The sequence below is a fragment of the Acomys russatus genome, chromosome 31 (assembly GCF_903995435.1).
Source record: "Acomys russatus chromosome 31, mAcoRus1.1, whole genome shotgun sequence".
NCBI classification, from domain to species: domain Eukaryota; kingdom Metazoa; phylum Chordata; class Mammalia; order Rodentia; family Muridae; genus Acomys; species Acomys russatus.
Genome location: NC_067167.1, coordinates 27,186,843 through 27,207,498, shown reverse-complemented (window position 1 = coordinate 27,207,498; position 20,656 = coordinate 27,186,843). Strand labels below are relative to the sequence as shown.

At 39.5% G+C, this 20,656-nt stretch overlaps 2 protein-coding genes across 2 annotated transcripts in view; one reads left to right on the top strand and one right to left on the bottom strand.

Annotated features, from left to right (window-relative positions):
• Nucleotides 1-602: 602 nt before the first annotated feature.
• Ccdc59 (coiled-coil domain containing 59) lies at nucleotides 603-7,489 on the bottom strand. The gene is made up of 4 exons (XM_051172771.1): nucleotides 7,240-7,489; nucleotides 6,019-6,322; nucleotides 2,737-2,836; nucleotides 603-822 (listed from the first exon to the last, which is right to left on the bottom strand). The coding sequence occupies exons 1-4, from the start codon at nucleotides 7,481-7,483 to the stop codon at nucleotides 661-663; spliced, it is 810 nt and encodes a 269-aa protein (XP_051028728.1). The 5' UTR covers nucleotides 7,484-7,489; the 3' UTR covers nucleotides 603-660.
• Mettl25 (methyltransferase like 25) overlaps nucleotides 7,481-20,656 on the top strand; it is a 75,283-nt gene continuing 62,107 nt past the window's right edge. The window contains exons 1-3 of the mRNA XM_051172772.1: nucleotides 7,481-7,848; nucleotides 16,941-17,105; nucleotides 19,880-19,986. Coding sequence (XP_051028729.1) covers nucleotides 7,482-7,848; nucleotides 16,941-17,105; nucleotides 19,880-19,986 — 639 coding nt within the window. The 5' untranslated portion in view covers nucleotide 7,481. The remainder of the gene's footprint in view (nucleotides 7,849-16,940; nucleotides 17,106-19,879; nucleotides 19,987-20,656) is intronic.

Genomic DNA, 20,656 nt, shown 5'->3' with positions numbered 1-20,656 from the left:
CAAATTTCTTTAACAGGTCTACCTTATTACAGAGGTGCAAACTACTATAAGGTACTTTCAGGTAGCCTAGAAAATCCACTTTCCTGTACCATGTACTAAAAATCAGTAACTAAAAACTCCAAGAAGAGTCATTCCTTCCCTTATCAGTACATTTAATCTATCAGGCATGGTGGTGCAGGTCTGAAATCCTAGCCCTCCTCACAGAGGCAAGAGAATCACAAGACCAGCCTGAAAATACAAGCTGCACTGAAACCCTATCTCAGAACTCCCAGGGGCTACAATGTAGTTCACTGGTAGTGTATCTGCCAAGCTAGTGTGAGGACACAGGTTCAATTCCCAATAACCAACCCCCTAAATACTATGGCTGATTACCGTATAAAAACATGTTCGCGTAATTGAAATGCTTCACTGTGAGCTCAGGCCTATTTCAAAACAGTTTATTTCATACAAATTCCACTGGAGGTTTTTAAATATCTTCAGGATAAAGCCATTCTTTGTGGAGAATATATATACAGGTATTTCTTGTATAAAAGAAAAAGAAAAATAATTCACCAATCCATTTGATATCAACAAATTGGGCAGTTAGGAGGCTCCCAATACACATACAGAAGGATGCAAGGAGTCAGTAGCAGTTTAGTCCTTAAGGACAAAATGTCTACTTTAACTGTTTTCCTGTATTTTCTGAAGAAGATACTCCATCTGTAAATTCAGATTCGGCTGGCCCTTTTTAGTCTTTTTGCTCAGTATTTTAAAAGCTTCCATTTTCTTCTTTTTGTAGAGCCTTTGAGCTTCTTCTCTCTCTTGCTTTCTCATTTCAAATTCCTGCAGTCATAAACACACATGATGCTCATTAGTCACAAACAGGAAATACAGGCCAGAAATTGTTCTGAAATTGCTATCGTTCTGCAAATCTTCATATTTTCTTTTATATTGTGTAAAATGGGCAGTTTTCCACAACTGAAATAGTATGTCCTCTTTGCTTTCATACCACCATAGAATAACAGTCACTGCAGCATTTTATGCATTTGTATGTAAATAAAAGAGAAGTCAATTATTTATCTAACAATTCCACAATTTAATCCACTAAAGAATTAAAGGGACCTTTACAGAAGTGAACTAATCTCATATCCCGGTAACCTGAGAAGTTCATTTCCAGAAAGGTGTTATCTTGGTTTTTGTTTCTGTTTTTTTTTTTTTAATCACTTAACTAATTTACAGATTTAATTTAGGAAATGCTGACTACCTACTTACTATCTGAATGCAAAACATTCTGCTAGACATGAGTTTCACCATTTATGGATGCTCATTTGACTTGCTATGATGAAAACTCAAGTCGAAGTATACAGGGCTATAATTCAAAATGATAAATAGTTCTAAAGATCCATTATTCAAAAAGTATGCCAAAATTCTAACATCAACAAGACAGCTGAAAAGAGCTGTGCTGTAATACGTGTGCTCTTCATCTCTGGTCCAGGGAGCCTCAAGATGATACATGACGCAAACATTAGATTTAAACTTTTTTGTAACTACAAGTAACTATAATTAACAAAGAATCTTAGATGCAATTGGTGAAACTGCAGCACATTCCATTCTTCTAAAAATTTACATAGTTTATTTTGTTAGTCTTACATACAAGGATTAAGCTCAGTGATAAGAAGTGACTTGCCGGGGACCACTCTGTGCCAGAGCTTGGTTTAGAAACAGATTCTCAAGTACTGTCATGCTTCATCACATTACCTAAAACCATGTGACTATGCGGTACAGTATTTATTTTAATAAGTACATAAAGATCAGAAGCTGGCTATGGTGGTGCACGTCTTTAATCCCAGCAGTGAGGAGACAGAGGCAGGTGGATTTGACCTCCAGACCAGTCAGAGCTATACTGCAAAACCTTAAAATTATCCATGAGTCTTGATACATGGCCTGGTTTATCTCTATGGTATTACTCTTACTTAACATCCTTACTCTCAACTAGGGGTCTATATTTAACTAGTGCTTAACATTTTTGATCTCATGGGTAAAGTGTCACTGGCTTTTGTATTAACATTGGCGATCATATCTGCCTGTTACCGGTTGAAGAATAATCTTAAGCACCGTAGATATGAAACTCTGAATTTCCTTAACTACTCACATTCTAACAAGTATAAATGCAATTTTACCAGTACTATCTTTGGGAATATATTGATGAACAGATAAATTAATTAAGCTTTAGTACAAAACAAACCAATAAAAATCTAAAATCCCCAATCCTTAAAATTGGCCATTACTATTCTGCATAGCTGCAGTTTTTAAGGTCACAGATCAAGTAAAGGGCAAAAAGACATCCTTGGGGAGATATCTAAGCTTCGTTTCTATTTTATCCCAACACTTCTCCTTTGGCTTTTACTGCAGTGTAAAATTAAGAAAATCATCACATTTCTTTCGTCTCAACTGCTCAAATTTACAGCACATAAGATTACTCCGAGGACCTTGCTAGAGACCCAAGTTTCTAGGCTATAGTCTGAGAAACATCATCACAGCCGATCATACTACTAACCAATCAGCAATGTTTTTGCTGTTATTGTTTTGGGGTTTTTTTGAAATCTTATTACTGACTTACTAGTATTGTCCAAACCAATGAAGAACTTTGAATATTGTACAATTCTACAGAGTATTGCATAGAATAAGTATTGACGTCAACAACATTTTTGCCAACACTAAGATGCGTAAACTAAATAATTAAAAAGTAGAACTTACAAATTTCTTAGCAGCACGTTTTGCTTGTACTTGTTCATACTCTTCTTGTGCCTTTTGGTTTGAAGTTTTCTTTTTCTTTTTCTTTGGAATAGTCACAGAACTTAAGAGATAAAGTAAGACAAATAAGTTAAATCATTCAAAAATGATTTAGCCAAAATTGTGTAACTGTGTCAAATACAGTATTTACATACAAAAACGTCACTAATACAAACCGAAGAAAGCATGAAGAGAAACAACAATGACGACAAAAGGAAAATGCCCAAATAAGGCATTAAAACTATAGTTGTATTTATGATTACAGATCAAAGGACGGCAAATGGACATTTTGGAGAAATATTTAACCAGAGAAGGCAAACTAAGGATGGACACTAAAATGCTAAAAACAGATGGAAATGTGAACTAAAGGATGCAACCCAAGTTATGGTATAAATGAACTTCAATCTGACCTCTTTCTTGTCTTTGTTTGATCCTCTTATCCACTGATCACCAATCCTCAGATATGGTCTTCATTTATACGCCTTCTAGCTTGAAGCACTCTGAGCTCTCTGAAGGTAAGTCACTAGGATGTCACTTAGCAACATCCTTCCTGCTCCCTGTGTCTCACCTTCTCATGTAATAACTACAGGGTATTTCGGCAGCTGCCTAGTTAAAAATAAGTCTATTACCAAAGTCTATGTCCTGGCCGGCTAATCTTGTTCTTAACTTTTCATTAACAAATTTCTACACAAAGAATAACCTACAATCATCCCTTCCCATTCGCTCCCTGCCTCTCTGACATGTGATTTTTGCTCCATCATTCCAAACTGTCCTTACCAAGACAGCACTGATGTCCTAGTCCAAATGCCCAATAGACTTTTTGCTTTCTTCCATTCTCTACTTCTGAAATTCTCAGAGTTAGAGTTAGAGTGTCAATCTTCACTTCTAATTCTTTTGGTGCCTGTGAGTGTTCTTGTAGGTTAGGGCATATGTGTGCAGACATGCATGAAGTTGGGGGACTGTTCACCACTTCATTTGACGCAAGGTCTATCAACAAACCAGGGGGCTGACCAATAAGCTGCAGGGACCTTCCTGACTTATCTACTACTTGAGGACAGAAGAATCTACTGAAAACAAAACACAACTCTCATTTCTCCCTTTATCCCCAACTATATACTTTGTTCTTATTTGCAACACAAATAATGCTCAATTTTATTATTTTTCTAAAAAAAAAAAAAAAAAAAAAAAAACTTGAAAATTATATATATTCACATACAAATCTACCCACCATTTCTTCTCCAATTCCTTCCCCATGCTTTAGTCCTCTATGCCACTTCTCCCTAACCTCATGTGCTTCTTCTGTATTTGTATAAACTCACTGAGTCCACTTACTGCTTCAGTATGCGCATGTGCGCGGGTGTGGGGCCATCTACTGGAGCATGGGTAGCCTCTCAGGCCTGTATCTCTGGAGAAGATTGACAGGCCCAAGCCGTCAATTGCTAACATCTCCTAAGTGACTCCCTCTTCAATCCATCCTGGGACTCTGTTTGTCTTGATCTGCGTATGTCTTGTGCATGCAATCCTTGCCCCAGCTTTCAAAGATAAAATTTTAGTTTAAAAAAATAAAAAAGGCTAAGATACAAAGTGATGCTTTGCTATTTACATGCTAATGTACTTTTACTTGCGAGTTTTAGAAACAGCCTCTTATAAAATCGTAGTAGAGAGGGCGCTAAGATAGGTCTTCTAAAGCAGGGTAAGCTGGCCTGACATTGGTCATCTAGTCCACTTTGGCCTCAAACTGGGAAATCTTGCAGTGTTAAGCCACCTCAGTACTAGGACTAACAGGGATTGGTCGCCACACATCCAGCAAAAAGTCCTCATGTTCAGTACATTCAAACGTTTTTGCTGTTTCACAAGATAGAATCTAACCATGTAGCACAAGCTAGCTTTCAATTAAGAGCAATCTTCCACTCCAGCCTTCTGAGAAGATCACAGGCACATAGAACCATGTCTTGCTTGGTTTTTGTTAATTACAACTTATTTCCTGCACCCTTTGCAGAAAATGCAAAATAAAATCTGGATAATAGCAGTTAGTCTTCATAAACTTACCAAATATCAAACATGTTTTAAAATGCTTGATATAAATTACCATGACAAAATGTCATGAAATATAATACTTAAGGAACACCATTGACCTGAGAAAATGATCCAGTTTGAGGCTGTGAACATGGTGCACATGGTGGGTCTCAAATACTTTCATACTATCCCTTCCCACCATGAGTAAAGTCTGGCTCTATAACCAAGTGTGTAGCCAATGACTACATGCTTGTATTATTTTTCTAGTATCTGGTTATAATGCCCATGCTGGCCTGGAACTTGTTATCGTCTGGGCTCAACATCTGTTGGCTCAAGCATCTGCTCGGCTTACAAATATACATCAAGCCCAGCCTAAAAATTTTAAGACACACACACACACACACACACACAAACAGACACATTAATAACTGGGCTTAATTATGGCCCAGTTAAGTTACTCGTTCTTGAGAGACTGCAATTCAAAACTCATACCTCCTAATTCTCATTTTGTATTTTCACCAATCCTCAACTAGCCCATTTCAGTCATTTGACACTTGTTGGGGGTTGGTGTGGTGTGCTCAGCATTCAGAAGCTGATTTCTGTGCCCCAGGATCTGGTGACAGTCTGGACACGAGCCTTGCCTTTTCTATGAAGAATCTCCTGTATCAATGTTGTGTAGACATTGTTCCCCACTTATCTCTGGTTGGTTAATAAAGATGCTGAGAGCCAGTGACTGGGCAGAGGAGATAAAAAGGATGGAATTTCAATCCAGTGTGGTGGTCGTGGGTAGAGGCCTCAAGGTAGAGAGATAAAGTAGAAGGAAGAAGAGAAAGGAAGTGGTCATTAAGAGGAGGCCATGAGGACTCACCTGATGAAACAGAACAAGCCCAGGTAGGACCAATATGGCAAGTGATTGGGGGCATGTGGCTGGGAAGTAGCCAGACGAGTGTAGAAGGCTAAAATAGATGGATACCTGGCCAGTTCTAGTGCTTTATAGCTTGTTGAATAAACCTCATAGGTCTTGTCTTATTATTTGAGAGCAAGAGTAGGTTACTAGAAAAAGCCCTCCAAAATACCTTATCTTCACAAACACTAAAAAGGGAGACTCCATGAATATCACATGACTTGAAAACCGTGTTAAGAGATTCTAACTCTTACACAGGTTGCTCTTCATCTTTTATAAAACATTTACATTTAAGGTGAAGAATTTCAAAAGAAGAAAGTACGTACTTTACTGTACTCAGCTGTTCTGGCTGAGGCTGGTAAACACTAGACTGTTCTTCAGACAGAGTCGGCTCAGTGTCGCCCTCTTCTCCAGGCAAAGGACAGTCAACTTCCTCTGACAAAGGCAGGACAACTTTTCTCTGCTGTTTCCTGAGCCTCTCTTCTTCAGCCAGATAGAGGTGTTTCAGGTGCTCTGGGTAACGATCCGTGAACTGGGATTCCTGGGACGCTGGTGCCTTGTTTACTTTCCACAGCAATTTCTTGTAATTTTGCTGGATCTTCAGTTTTCTCCGAAATGCAAAACCTTGTCCTAACGTTGAAGGATTTCAGTCACAATTACTTTAACAGAAAGTGAAAAATAAAGCTACTTGAAATGAAGGGGCTTCTCCCGCCCCCCTTTTACATTCTATTCAAATGACAGTATTACTTGGCTTTGTTTTAAAGGCTAGTTTAGGGAACACATTTAACGATGTGCTGAGTAACATGTTGGCCCTTTACCGTAATACAACGCTAACATTTATCAGACATCACCTAAAAGCTTCCAAGTACAACTAAGCAGTAAAGTAAACTTTGCTGCTCAACTTGAATTTATAATCGTAGTCACAAATTAAAATTTCTTCAAGTCATATAAAACATCACCTCGGTCTAAAGTGAATACTTAAAAAATTGGGTGAGGGAATTTACCAATCACTATTTTTCCAAAATAAAGCAAAACAACAAAAGGTGGGATACTGTACAACTTTCTGAACACCTGACAGCTGTTCTTAGATGGAATAAAATACTTAGCCATTTGACCAGCAATAAAAACGTTAAGTATGAACCTGGAGGGCCACTGTGGCTTTTTTCTTTTTAAATCAAGGCTTTGCGCCAGTGGATTTTTAACCCCATCTTTCTCTCATTCCTTTTTCTGTAATACAGATGCCTAAATAATACATAATACAGGTACCTATGTTACATACAGTATGTCTATGTGATACATAGGCAAGCGGACCCCTAGACGCTTCGTGCTGATTGAAGGAAAGAGCTACGTTAAACGTTAACAGCACCGTCTCGTTCTCCCATGCAAAGGACTGAGAAGCTCACGGGTTCGGAGGGCTTAGGGATGTTTTCTCCGATCTCAAGCCAGACCGAGTCTGCGTCCTAGAGCCTTTTTCCAAGCTGGGACCCAGCATGCACCCTCGCACCCCAGGGGCCGGAAGACAACTCCACGGCTGCCTTCTTACATACCCTCGCGCACGCTCCCCAGAAAGGCTTGCTGGTGGTTAGGCCGCCAGGTCCTGCGTTTCCCATTCTGTTTCCCGGATCCGACCTGAGGATCCCTTTCCCCACGCTCCGCAAATCCTCCGGTCCGCCACTTGGAAGGCGGCCTCCCCGACGCCATCTTGCGCCTCCTGGGTTGACCGACCCACAATGGGGCGCTGACATAAGACGTCACCAGGCCGAAGCCATCAATCGCCCAAACTAAGCGCATGCTCGGAGCTCGACCGCTTCAGCCTGTGCAGTTTCCGGGGAAGAGAGCCGGGTCGCGCGGCCATTGTTGGCGCCACCTGCAGCCTTGGAGGGCGAGCGTCATGGCGGCGCCCGGCCCTCTCCCCAGAACCCCTGACCTGCCCACCCTGCACGCCAAGTTACAGGCCTTGCTGCGCTTCCTCAGGGGCGCCCTGCCCATTTCCAGCGCGCATACGGTGAACTTCTACACCGAGTCGGTGTGGCGGGAGCTGGTCGACCTGCCTCCCGCGAGCGTGCTGGCGGCGCTGAGGAAGGTGGCGGCGATGGAGGAGGAGGAGGCCGAGCCCGGTGAGGCGCTTCCCCTGAGAGAAGCAGAGGCGACATCAGGTGAATGGCTGGATGCCTAGCGGAGCGCCCCCTCGTGGCACTCGGCGGAAGTGCGGCGTCCCTGGAAGATGGGTTGGAAAAGAGGGACCGGAATGGGGAGGGTGGGCGGAGTCCCCGGGAGGGTGGGTGGGTTCTCGTTTTTTGCTAGTGTAGTTGCACAGTGTAAGGTAATCCAGAGAAACAGGGAAGAGGCCTCCGTTCACGTAAAGATTCGACAGTTACGTTTTGAAAACATAAAACGATTATTTGACACAAAGTTCAGTGTTGAAGTGAGCATGGGAGACCAGATAAGAACTTGTTTCTAATCAATACGAGGGAGGTTGTATCCTGGATCAGGATGGTGATAGTAAAAGTCTTGACTTCTCGCTGGTTCATTTTAAAACTATGTTCTTTGAATATCAGTCATGTGCCATGAAGTGTTATAGTTTCATTTCTTCAAGAAACTTAGTTTTTTTTTTTTTTAAACCGAGTTTCTGTTATGGAAATAGACAAAGTAGCTATTGGAATTGCTTCTGCTTTGCTTCCAGGCTTTCCAGGTGTTGTCAATGTTAGTGAACTTCATCCCCCAAGCATCCTCTGAATGCAAAGTACATTTACAGGGGATCGGGGTGTTTTTATGATAGAACTTAATAAATGTTGGTTCTTTCAGATCGTTCTTGGTTGTGGGAAAATTAGGCACTCCTTCAGTTTGCTCTCATAATATTCTGCGTTGGTAATTTGTAGGTAACCTTGTAAAACACAGGAACCATATTTGCCTTAACAACGGATGAATTCCTTGGGTTTTTTATTCTTATTTGTTCCCATAAGTAATAATTTTAGGAGTGTTTTGTCCATTGCGGTAGAATAATATGGAAAAATATTTGGCATGTATCAAGTGCTCCATAAATTGAATGAATGGTTCGTGATGCCTTTCAAATAATAAAGACAGTACAAGGAAACGACCTTTAAGGGCAGACCAAAACTTTCATTTGTGTTTCACTTTGTCTCTACCTGATGAGATTATATTACCTTATGTATACTAATAGCTGTATTAATTGGTGCCTATTGTAGGTCCTATAGGGCCCTCCCTCTCTGTCTTTCTCTATTTCTCTCTCTCTCTCTCTCTCTCTCTCTCTCTCTCTCTCTCTTTCTCTCTGTCTGTCTCCCCCTCCTCCCCCCACCTCTGTGTATACCTGCCTGTCCTCATGTGGAAGGCCGGAGGTCAGCTTCCAGTATTATTTCTCAGAAGCTCTGCACTTACCTTTTAAGGCGGGGCTCACCAATTAGCTTGCCAGTGAGCTTTAGGAACGTACCTGAAGGATTATTCTGACGGTGACCCACCACCCTCCACCACTAGAATTATAAGCCCCCTGGCTTTTAATGTGGCTACTTAGGCCCCAGTGCTTGTAAGGCAAACATTTTACCTCCCAGCCCCTATTTTCTCTTAATCTTTATATTATATTGCAAGTTGGATTCTTTAATTTCTGATTTGTGATTTTGCAGCTTAAATTAATTTTCCAGAGATGCAGGTTTTAGTGGAAGGTTTAGACTGTCAATTTTGCATCATCTGATTCCACAGTATGAGCTTTTCATGTCCATATTCAAATCTGATGATTTTTTGTTGTTGTTGTTTAGTGAGTAATTACTAAGTCAGTTTTCCACCAGAATCATTGCATAATAGTCCTAATGCCTGCTCAGTGTACATGTTTAATAGGTATTGGCAGACTGTAACTGAACATCTCAGTAATGCCACTTGTTTGCTTTCTTAGGCTAATAATGGATGTGTGTGTGTGTGTGTGTGTGTGTGTGTGTGTGTGTGTGTGTTGTGTTCAATATAGAACTCCCAATTATACAGATTCTCAGTTGCTTTCGGACCTGATTTATTGGAAGCATGACTTAGGATTTTCTCATCTAGCCCTGTCTTAGTTTGGGTGTTCTTGCTGTGAAGAGACAGCATGGCAGCCTGCAGGCAGACATGATGCTGGCGAAGGAGCTGAGAGTTCTTCATCTGCATCCTAAGGCCACAGAAGAGACTGAGCCGTTAGGCTTCTGAGACCTCAGAGCCCACTCCCTAATGACACACCTCCTACAATGAAGCCACACCTACTCCAACAAAGCCACACCTCCTAATAGTGCCAATCCCTATAGCCAAACATTCTATGGGGGCCTTTCCTATTCAAATTATCACAAGCTCTAAACTTGTAGGGAAATCCAGGAGTGGAACAAGATAAACAGATTTTACATAAGGAGATCACAGACATCAGTAATTGTATAAAACAAGGGAGGAAAGGAAATACTCCTTCTAACTGAACTTTTATTCTCATTTCAACAGCCTAAGAGTTGAAATATACTTTTGTAGATGAATATAAGAAAGTTCTATGCATTGAGCATTGCCCAGAGGATACTTTTGAGTGTGTGTGTGTGTGTGTGTGTGTGTGTGTGTGTGTGTGTGTGAGAGAGAGAGAGAGAGAGAGAGAGAGAGAGAGAGAGAGAAGAGAGAAGAGAAGAGAGAAGAGAGAAGAGAAAAGAGAGAGGGGAGAGAGACTGACTTTAGTTAGGGTTGCTTGTATAAGTATGGATGTAAAGTGACTTACTAGAACAGGGGCGACTTGCCATTGGCTATACCACTGAGGAAAATGTATCCTCTTCTCCCAGCAACCATCAACTGCCAATAGCTCCTTGAGGGATTTTTATTCTTACAACATAAAAACATGTATGCATCTCAGCTGTTATGTTGCTCTCTAGTTAATTTCTCAAATTCTATAGAATAAAATTTTTATTCTTTGCCCCCTTACAGTCAAGCTGTTCCTCACTAAAAAGTTTTTTTTTTTTTTTTTTTTTTTTTTTTTTTGGCACATGTTTGTATGCTTGTGTGGTGTGTGTGCGTGTGCATATGTATGTCTTTGTGAAGGATGCATATGCATGTGTGTTAAGACCTGAGATTTATGTCCAGTGTCTTCCTTGATTGCTCTCCACATTATATAGTGAGACAGGATCTCATGTTGAACTTGAAGCTTGCCATTTTGGCCAGTCTGACTAGCCAGCCTCTCTGAGGATTCCTTTTCTCTCCCTCCCACAAGCTGGGATTATAGGAAATGTGTTGATTAGTTCTGTCACTTTGATACAAGCTAGAATTACTTGGGAAAAGGATACTGTAATTGAGCAGGTACACCCATTAAACTGGCCTGTGGGTAAGTCTGTGGGGGATGTTTTCTTTATGATGTGGGCAGTGCTACCCTCAGGCACATAGCGGGTTATGGGTTGTATAAAGCAGGCTGAAGGAGCCCTTGAGAGCAAGCCAGCAAGCTGCATTTCTCCATGGTATCTGCTTCAGTTTCTGCCTCCAGGGACCTACTCTGCTGACATTGCTGCCTTGGTTTCCCTTGGTATTGGACTGTGAACGGGACATGTAAGCCAAATAAACCTTTCCTTTTCCAAGTTATTTTTGGCCTGGTCTTTATCACCACAGTAGAAAGTAAACTAAGGCAGGGAGGCCACTGTATTCATTCACCTGAGTTTAGGGATCCTAACAGTGGTCCTCAGGATTAGTTGGAAAGCATTTACCCATGGGACTTTCTCTCCAACCCTGTTCTGTGTTTTTTGATGGTCTTCATGGCATTTTAGTGAAAATTTATGCAGTCTGCCACAACTACTATTTCACAGTAGTATATACGCCTGAATTAGTTTGCTTTTATGTATTCTTTCAATTTAGCAAATGCGTTTTTTAATTTGCAGCATTATATAATATACTTGTGAACAAATTAAGCTATGTAAAGAATGTCTAAATTAAAATATTATGGTTAATTCTCCTAGTTTTACATTTAATTTCATTTCATAAGTAATGCAGTTCAATGTTAAAATGTTTTTGGAGTGGTTGACTATATTCATGCATTCATTATGGTGTTAATATTGGCATGGTAAGGACCACATGTCAGCCCTCCTCAATATGTAATTTTTCATCCAAAAGCATGGTTTGCCTGTTTAAGTAACATTTTTTTTTTTCATTTTATCTGCAACTATAAATTAAGCTAGAGTTATTTAAGCAGAAAAAGAAAAAGAAAAAAAAATCCTAGCGCATAATTGGATCATGTAATTGATTCATTTTAAAAGTAACAATATGTATTGTATTTGTTTCCTTGGTACATTACAATATAATGATTGATATGTGCAAACCATATTTAGTTTTCAAAGTTTAGTAAGACAGACATAATGTTTAGCTATTAATCAACAATTAACTCCGTAGTCAAGTATTGCAGAAGCCAAAACCATAAAAACTTTTATTAAATTTTCATGGGATAAAATTTTCCTTTTCAGAAAAACACCCTCAGCTCATCCAACACTTAGAAAATGTGTGCTTTTTATCCAAAACAAAACTACCACGAGACTTTTGTGGTGGTGCTGAACTAATGGAGATTGAGCCACACAGTGATGGGCTGGGTTTCCTTATGAAAGACTGCTACAGAGTATTTGATCCCATTGTGAGCCCTGAGATTGTGAACTGTAAAAACCTGTTTCTTGTTTGGTGTGGACTTTCTTCTGTTTATTGTAAACAGTTGATTATAGTGTGGCTCAGCCTTAGCACACACCTTTAATCCTAGAGGTTTCTGTACACAGGAGTTAATAAAGTTAACCATAGGTAAAGAGGTGGAGAAAGAAACCAGATGACAAGGATTAAGTAGATAGTCGTGGAGAGAAGGTTATTTAAGACAATGTGGCAAAGGAGGAGATCTTTATCTTTTTAGCTCTTTGGCTCTTAGCTTTTGGCTTTTTCCTCCTGGGCTGTCTGGTGAGCTAGCAAGCTCTTGGCCTTGAGCTTTCGCCTCGGGCTTTTGGCCTTGGGCTTTGGCCTTGAGCTTTTGGCCTTGAGCTTTTGGCCTTGAGCTTTGGCCTTGAGCTCTTGGCCTTGAGCTTTGGCCTTGAGCTTTTGGCCTTGAGCTTTTGGCCTTGAGCTTTGGCCTTGGACTTTTGGCCTTGAGCTTTTGGCCTTGAGCTTTGGTCTTGAGCTTTTGGCCTTGAGCTTTGGCCTTGAGCTTTGGCCTTGGGCTTTTGTCCTTGGGCTTTTGTCCTTGAGCTTTGGCCTTGAACTTTTCGCCTTGGACTTTGGCCTTGGGCTTTTCGCCTTGAGCTTTTGGCCCTGAGCTTTGGCCTTGATCTTTTGGCCTTAGGTTTGGCCTTGAGCTTTTAGCCTTAGGCTTTGGTCTTTGTCATTTGGCCTTGAGCTTTTGGCCTTTGAGCTTTGACCTTGAGCTTTTGGCCTTGAGCTTTTGGCCTTGGACGTTTGGCCTTGAGCTTTTGGTTTTGGGCTTTTGGCCTTGAGCTTTGGCCTTGCTTTTTCCTTCTTTGACTTGAGCTGAATAGGAGGGTCAGCTGGATGCTTTCTCTGCCTCTCTGTGCTAGGAAACCTTTACTCCAGCATCTCGCACCTGAGTCTTGGTAAAACTGAATTATTTGGTATTTTCTTTCATTATAACAACAAAGACAGTATTACATCAGAATTGATGGCTAGCTGGACATGAATTGAAGGCTCACAGTACATGAAAGATACTATAAAGATTTTTAAATTTAATAGTGAATGAAGTGGTATTGATCAATACAGGAAGTTGGAAAAAAGAAAATGTGTCAGGAATAAGAATATTTGTAAAAATGAATAAAAAATATTTTATATCCTTGTGAAGATAATGATCAGGAAGGCATTATTATCACTATCTTTAATATTCTGGTCTGTTGGCTGTGTGATAAACAGTTTTCCCAACTCCTAAAATGAAGTTATGTCTATTACCTTAGTACATATTTGTATCTTATACTGTATTCTGTATATTCTAAGTCACTGTCTCACCCTAAGATTGCAAGCATTCAGGCTGAAATGAGGTTTTATGCTTCCCTAACAGGCTGAGTGGTGCCATTGAAGTCCTTGTAGTGGCCTCAGTGATTACCACTACTACGGAGGCTTAGGAGAATTCCGTAGTTGATGATGCTACCATAGTAAGTGTGTTGAAATATGCTGTCGTTCATGCATGCATGCATCCATCCATCACCCATTCATTCATTCTGTGTGCAAAGTACTTTTGCTTTACAACTGGATGTGGAACAGTAATAATACTTGGTTTCTAGTATATACCACAGAATCTTATACAGATATTTTATTCCTTTTCAGAGACATTAATTATTTCATATATCCAAATTACATTTTAATTTCTGGAACCAACATCACTTCTGGTGGAGAGGGAGATATTAAGAGGAGTAAAGAGAGTGGTTACAAAACTAAGCAAGTGTATAATATCTTAATATACCACTATAGATTGATGTCTACCAGAGAGGGTGCAAGACCCGATTCTGATAGTCAGCTTCATTAATATCCACTGTTATTTTATTGGCTGTGGCATGCCAATGGAACATTGGGATTAAGAACAAAGTGCAAAGTTAGACTGCCCTGACACTTCTCCGTGCACATTTGAATCATATACAGCCTTGTTAAGTTGTAGATTTTTCCTCTGCAAATGAGATAAGAGCAAGGATTAACTTGCTTACAGGACAGGTGAAGGTGTAACATCGTGCCTGGCCTGTGGTATTCAGCACTCTGCCTCTCAGCAGGGGGCCAGGGACGTATTGCGAAGCCTGAGAAAGCATATTTCCTTAGAGTCTTACAGGACACTCAAGGTCCATAACAGGTAAGTAGTTCTGATACTTACTAGTTATGAACAGACATCTGTTGGTTTATTTCTAGTTCTAAAACTGCATTTTTCTTTGAAGACTCTTATATTCTGTGTGTTTGGCTTTTTTGTTTTCCTGTGTACATTGGTATCTGGTAGAAAAATTAGAAGCAGGTTCGATATATCTTGGTATCAGTGTTTATCAAAAATGACTTCTCCTGCCTCTTTTCCATTTTATTTTCAATGTTATTATTTTAAATCTTATTTTATTTATTGTTGTGTGTATATGAAATATTCATGATTTGTTAGTGTGGGTGCCTGCATGGCATACTTTGGTGGGTCTGTGGAGGTCAGAGAACAATTTGCCCAGGTCAGTTTTAGCCTTTAATCTCGTGGGTCCTGAGGGAAGATTGGTGGTGCCTTCCCCCATTAAGCCAGTACAGGCTCTCCAGCTAGTCTGGTTTGCATACTGTATTGTAGCCTCCCTTACAAGAATCTGTGGTGGGATAGTGCTATAGGTTGCTCAGACAAAACCAGTGGAGCAGACACTGAAGGAAAATCCAGAACTTCCAGGAGAGGGAGTTGCAGGCTAAACAATCAAGCCACAGAATATTCAGGTGCAGCAGGCAGCAGATTTTAGAAATGCAATTTTTCTTGTGGGGAAGAATATCTGCACCCAACTAAGAAGTAACTAAAGCTCAGCAGCGCTGCGGCCAGCTGCCAGTCCCAAACTGATTATCCAGACACCCAGCCTCCAAGACGGGTGCTGCGAGGGGCTAAGCTTTGCCATTGCCCTGCGACCTTCTCATGTGCTAGGATACAGAAGTAGAGATCACTGCCCTCTAGTTCTCTATGAATCTCTAAAAGCAGCAAAATGTGGCTGTTACAGACTGAATCAGTCAATGAAAAAAAAATTACCTCAGCTGTACTTCTGTGATTAAAAAAAAATTTAATTGTGAAACTCTGGACCTAGCAAGCAAACTGGTTTTAACTATAGATATAAACTATGAGATTGAATCAGAATATATAATCCTTTAAAAGTTCACTCTTGTTGAAAATAAGATGCCATTTTAACTTAGGTCTCCAGTACCTGAAATTTCTGGGGTACTCATAATTAAAAGCAAATTAATACCATTTAGTTGGTATTGGAAATTTTTTCAAGAATTTTCAGTATGATATCTAAGTTCATTCAAACATTTACTTTTCCAACAAAAACATAACATGTTTTTCTGTTGGCAACATGCCCTCTAACTGACGATTGGAATGGCTCCTCTGCTCATTGCAGTTTAATACTCTCATTGTATCACACTCTAAGAAACTGCTCCCCTGGAACCAGTGGACATTGAAGCTGCTCTTAAACCTGAAAGTCTCACTTCATAGTTGACTGAGCCTCCCCACCCCACCCCCTCCAGATCATGTCTAAATATTTTGATGTAGATTTTATTACTTTTGGCTGCATCAGTAAATTCAGCTTGTAAAATGTCCCAAAATCTATATTAAATAAATTCACCATAGTAACCTTGTGATTTAATTGATTCGAAAGTTGAAGTCACACATCTCTGCTGTTTTCTTTTTGATAATAAATTTAGCACACATTATGCCACCAGCTTAAGAGATACTGGTTTTAAAAGAAAGCATACACACCCACACACACACACACACACAAACGCAGAAGCATATAGTTCTATTTAGAATTTGAAAATATCAGTTCCATTGTTTTCAGGTTTTGTCAGAAAGCAAGTTTTCTTTGTGTTTAAATAGATTTTTAGTAGAAAAGATGTCATGACATACATTGTGACGTTATTTGGTTTTGGCAAGTCACTGTTGTTTCCTAGATTGTATGCTTCCTGAAGGTGAGCGCTTAGAGCGAACCTGCTTGACACTTGTGAACTTGTTTATATTTTGTTACTCTTTGATTTAGCTTTTAAAATCCTTTTTTCTTCATGAATGGGCTTCCTTGGACTGCTTTATCCATTAAGATTTTATGAACTGCTATGAACAAATTGGTATGAAAAGACTAAACCTTAGAAACAAATTGACAACCCTTAACAATGGCATAGAAGAATAAGACTGCAATACTGCTCAACAGGAACAAGGAATAACAGCATTGCAAAGACTGGCACCTTAAAATGTACAATTTTAGGTCAGAAAAAACAGTTTATAAATTACATATATTACTCTTCTGAGTTAAAACTAATGCTGTTGTTACTCCTGGAAAACACAAAGACCAAATTTTAATTTGATTTTAAAAGACACAATTGGAGAAAATACTAAAACCAGAGTTTGAAGTGCTGACAGCTTAAACAACAAATGCAAAGGAGCCATTAGGAACAGCGCCAAGATTGAAAGTTAAAATGTTTTAAGTTGCTGTAAAATCCTAATTGTTCATGTGCTGTTTTAAAATCTCAAACAGTTTCTATATTTACTATTATAAACTTTCCTTTGTATTGGATTTTTTTTTAGGTTTTATTGATCTCCCCAAAATATTTTGTGAAACTTCTCAGAAGCTGTTGAACGTGGAAGACTTTGCTCTAGCTGCAAAACACTATTCTGTGCAAAACTTGGAACTGTGCACTCCTTTTGAGCAGTTGCTTACAGCCCTCCGAGGAGACACAGAACAGAGAACTGGTGTGTGTGATTGTAATGTGTTCTTATGCTTTTTAGGTACTTTAAAGCGGTATATAGCTCATATTCGTATGTCTGTCCATTATAGTCTTAGTTCTTAGTTGTTTGTTGGACATAATCAGCCCTGATTAGTTAGTTAGCTTATACTGAGAAGAACAGATTCTCTTATCCCATATTAAGAACACACGCAGATCTCTACGCTTTTTCCTCTGTTAGCCCCTGAGTGTCTTTACCACAGTTGGTTTCAGACTCTTACACACATATTGTATTGTGCTACTACAGATGGCAAAAGTCTTTGTATTAACTTTTATTGCAGTAGCATAATGGTATCTATGGCTGGTTCTTTGGGATGAATATGAGGAACTTGGAGGATGGTTGCTGGGGAAGCAGGAAATGTAGGTATCAGAAAGTGGGGTTGGCACAAATTAAAACTAGTGGCAGAATAGATTAAAACTCACATTCATAGTTATGCCCAATGTCAGTAGACACCCCATTTAAAGGTAGGGGTCAGGAGGCTGTGGCTTTAAAACCTGGTCGTGATCCATGCTGAGCAACCAGCTTTCGTAGGTTAAGTAATAATTACATCAATGAAAAAACAATGACTACGTGACCTTTGCAGTTTCCTAAGGTCTTTATTTTCTGTTATTTCATTTGGCCCGCATTATTTCTCCAGCTTTTCTTGTTGTTTTAGAAAGCTATAAATTTATGGAAATATTGCTTGAATATTACTGTGAATCCCAGACACGACTGACCTGTTTTTGCCATGTTAAAAATCTTCCCTATTTGCTATAAGCATGCTACACAAATACTTTTTAAAAATCTGCGTCCTTTGCCCATCAGTCACAAGTACCATATTACCTGCAAGTATTTTAGCACACGCACATAAGAACTAGGATATATTCCTACTTATCCTGAGGCATGTTGGGTCATTCAGGGCTTTTAACTTTGCTTTACTAGCACTGTCTAATAAGCAGGCTATATTCAAATTTGTTTTAGTGTTGCACAAATTACTTATAGCTTCTTTTTTCTTTAGATTTATTTTATGTGTATGAATGTTTTGCTTATATGCGTTTCTGTGTGTACAATTATTTGCCTTGTGGGTGTCAGGGAATTGGCCCAGTGTCCTCCGTGATACCAACCCCTACTCTTACCTGCTGAGTCATCTCTCCAGCCTTCTTTTTCTTAGGATAGTTGTCCGTCCAGGCTCATGTGTGATATTTAGATGTTGTGTTTAAATCCCTTCCATCTGGAATTTTTCCTCGGTCTTTTTTCTTCTTGTTTATCCTGAAACTGGTAACTTGACACATATAGGAAGGTTTGTTTGATCCCCCCTCCCACCCATGATTAAGTCCAGTTTTACAGTGTTAACAAGAAGTCTAATTAAAGGATTGCTTTTACGTGCACGTCTCTAAGAGGCATATGTACTTTTGTCCTATTACTAGTGATTAGTGTTGGGAGGCAAAAGTGGACCCACAGAAGCTCTTCTCAGCCTTCTAGTATGATTTTTCATTATTATTTTTTTCTTTTATCTCTAAGTATTTTAATCAAAATTCTTTAAGCATGTTTGCATATTTCACACGTTGGAGCAAATTATATAGGACGTTGAAAAATCGTGGCTGGGGTAAAGGCATTCTAACTGGCCATACTGAGTGAACCTCTCATTTAGGATGCTCTGGCTAGCCTTCCATCTGCCTTCTAAAAGTTAAGTACTATGTATAGAGTATCAAGGTAAACAAGAGTAGCATATATGATAGCAAGATCTAGGTGGGTGTTGTCTTATACCAATAACAGAAAGTTGACATCACAGTGTAGAGATACAAGCTAGTAACAGCTGTCCATGGAGGGCATTTCCTCTCCCTCCCAGACATGTCTGTTTTCTAGGCTGATATCTATCAGCAGAATGCCATTGTATAACAACCATCTACTCCTGGAAACACTTTACTACTAAATGTTTACATTTTCCCATTGAAGAAAGAAAAGGTTCAGCCTGCGTAGGCATATCACGTGTGAGCACTGCCATGCCATAGTAGATTGATTTCTAGCCCAGCCCTACATTTCCCCTTACCACCACCCAATTCCCACCTGTCTGATCATGTTGACCACCTTGTTCTGTGTGCTTTATGTTCCAGAATACACAGTGTGTACTCTGAAGGGCTGTGGTGTAAAATGTTCTGTAATATGTTGCTATGCACTATATAATAGCAACTAGCTACCTGTGGATGGAAAAACTTCAAATGTGGCTAGCATAGCTTGGAAGCTGAATTTGCTTTTCGACTTCGGTAATTTTAAGTGTGAGTGTAAATAATCCCATGGTTGATAAGTAAATAATGACACAGTGGATATGTACATATCTACTGTGCTGGACAATACAGTTAACAAAATTTGCCTACTCTGGTAGTGGGCACTGTTTTTCTTATTGATATACAGAGTTGGTTTTATTTTCATATGTGTGTGTGTATTAGAATGTCTACTTCCAGTTCATTGCTTGCTTACTCTTTATTCTGTTAAAGCTGTTCTTTGATGAAACACGGTTTTTTTGTACAGTTTTGTCACATCTAGTTAGCTATTTGTTATATCAAGGAATAGTTTTAATAATCTGTGGATTTTTAATTATTAGTTCAGTCTGCATCATAACTGTTAAGCTAATTAAATCACACAGATATCACAATAGAATTTATGCTGATTTAATGTTTAATTTAAAAGTAGTATATATCAGGTGACAACTCATTAAAATTCTCTTTAATAGCTGCATTTTAATTTTCTGTATTCTTGTTCAGGTGAAAATGTGAAGGCAACTGAGTTTATGAATACAAAAAAATCTCATGAGGTTCAGGCAATGTCAGAGTTAATTTGCAGTATTGCTGATTACTGTGGCTTAAAGCAGGTAAGAGAATTTCTGGGCTGTTGGTCCCTACCCGATCTTCCTCTTTTAAACTTTACTTTCAGTGTTAATGTTACTTGCCAAGTAGATCTCATACAGTACTTAAGTCTTCCTTGAAAGATCTGCCACTGAGCTACACCAAACTAGAATAAACAAAAGCCTATTTATTGTATAGTGTCTTTCAAAGCTGTATCCATTTGTATTTATTTTGTATTTATATGAAATACTTTGTACACCAGTATTGTGGTTTGAATATGAGAAGCCATCCACAGGCCCATGTGTCTGAACTCTCGGTCCTGAATTGGTGGTGCCATTTTGAAGGTTACGGAACTTTTTTAGGATGTGGAGCCTTGCCGGAGGAAATAAGTCTCTGCTAATGGGCTTGAGGTTTACAGCATGACCTCACTTCCCGTTCTCTCTCTTACCCTGCTTCCTGTGAGTGAATGAAATATGAGCTCGCTGCTTCTTGATTACCAGTCAGCACACCCTCCCTGGGGCTCCTGCTGCCACACCTCCCTCCCACGAGAGAGTTTATAGCCTCTGGAAGTGTAAGCCCAAATACAGGCATTGTCCCCAAAGTTTCTTTTTGTGAGAATATTTTACCACAGCCACAGAAAAGTAACTAATACAAGAATTATCAGGACTGTATCAGGAGTAGGGCCATTACTGTGGT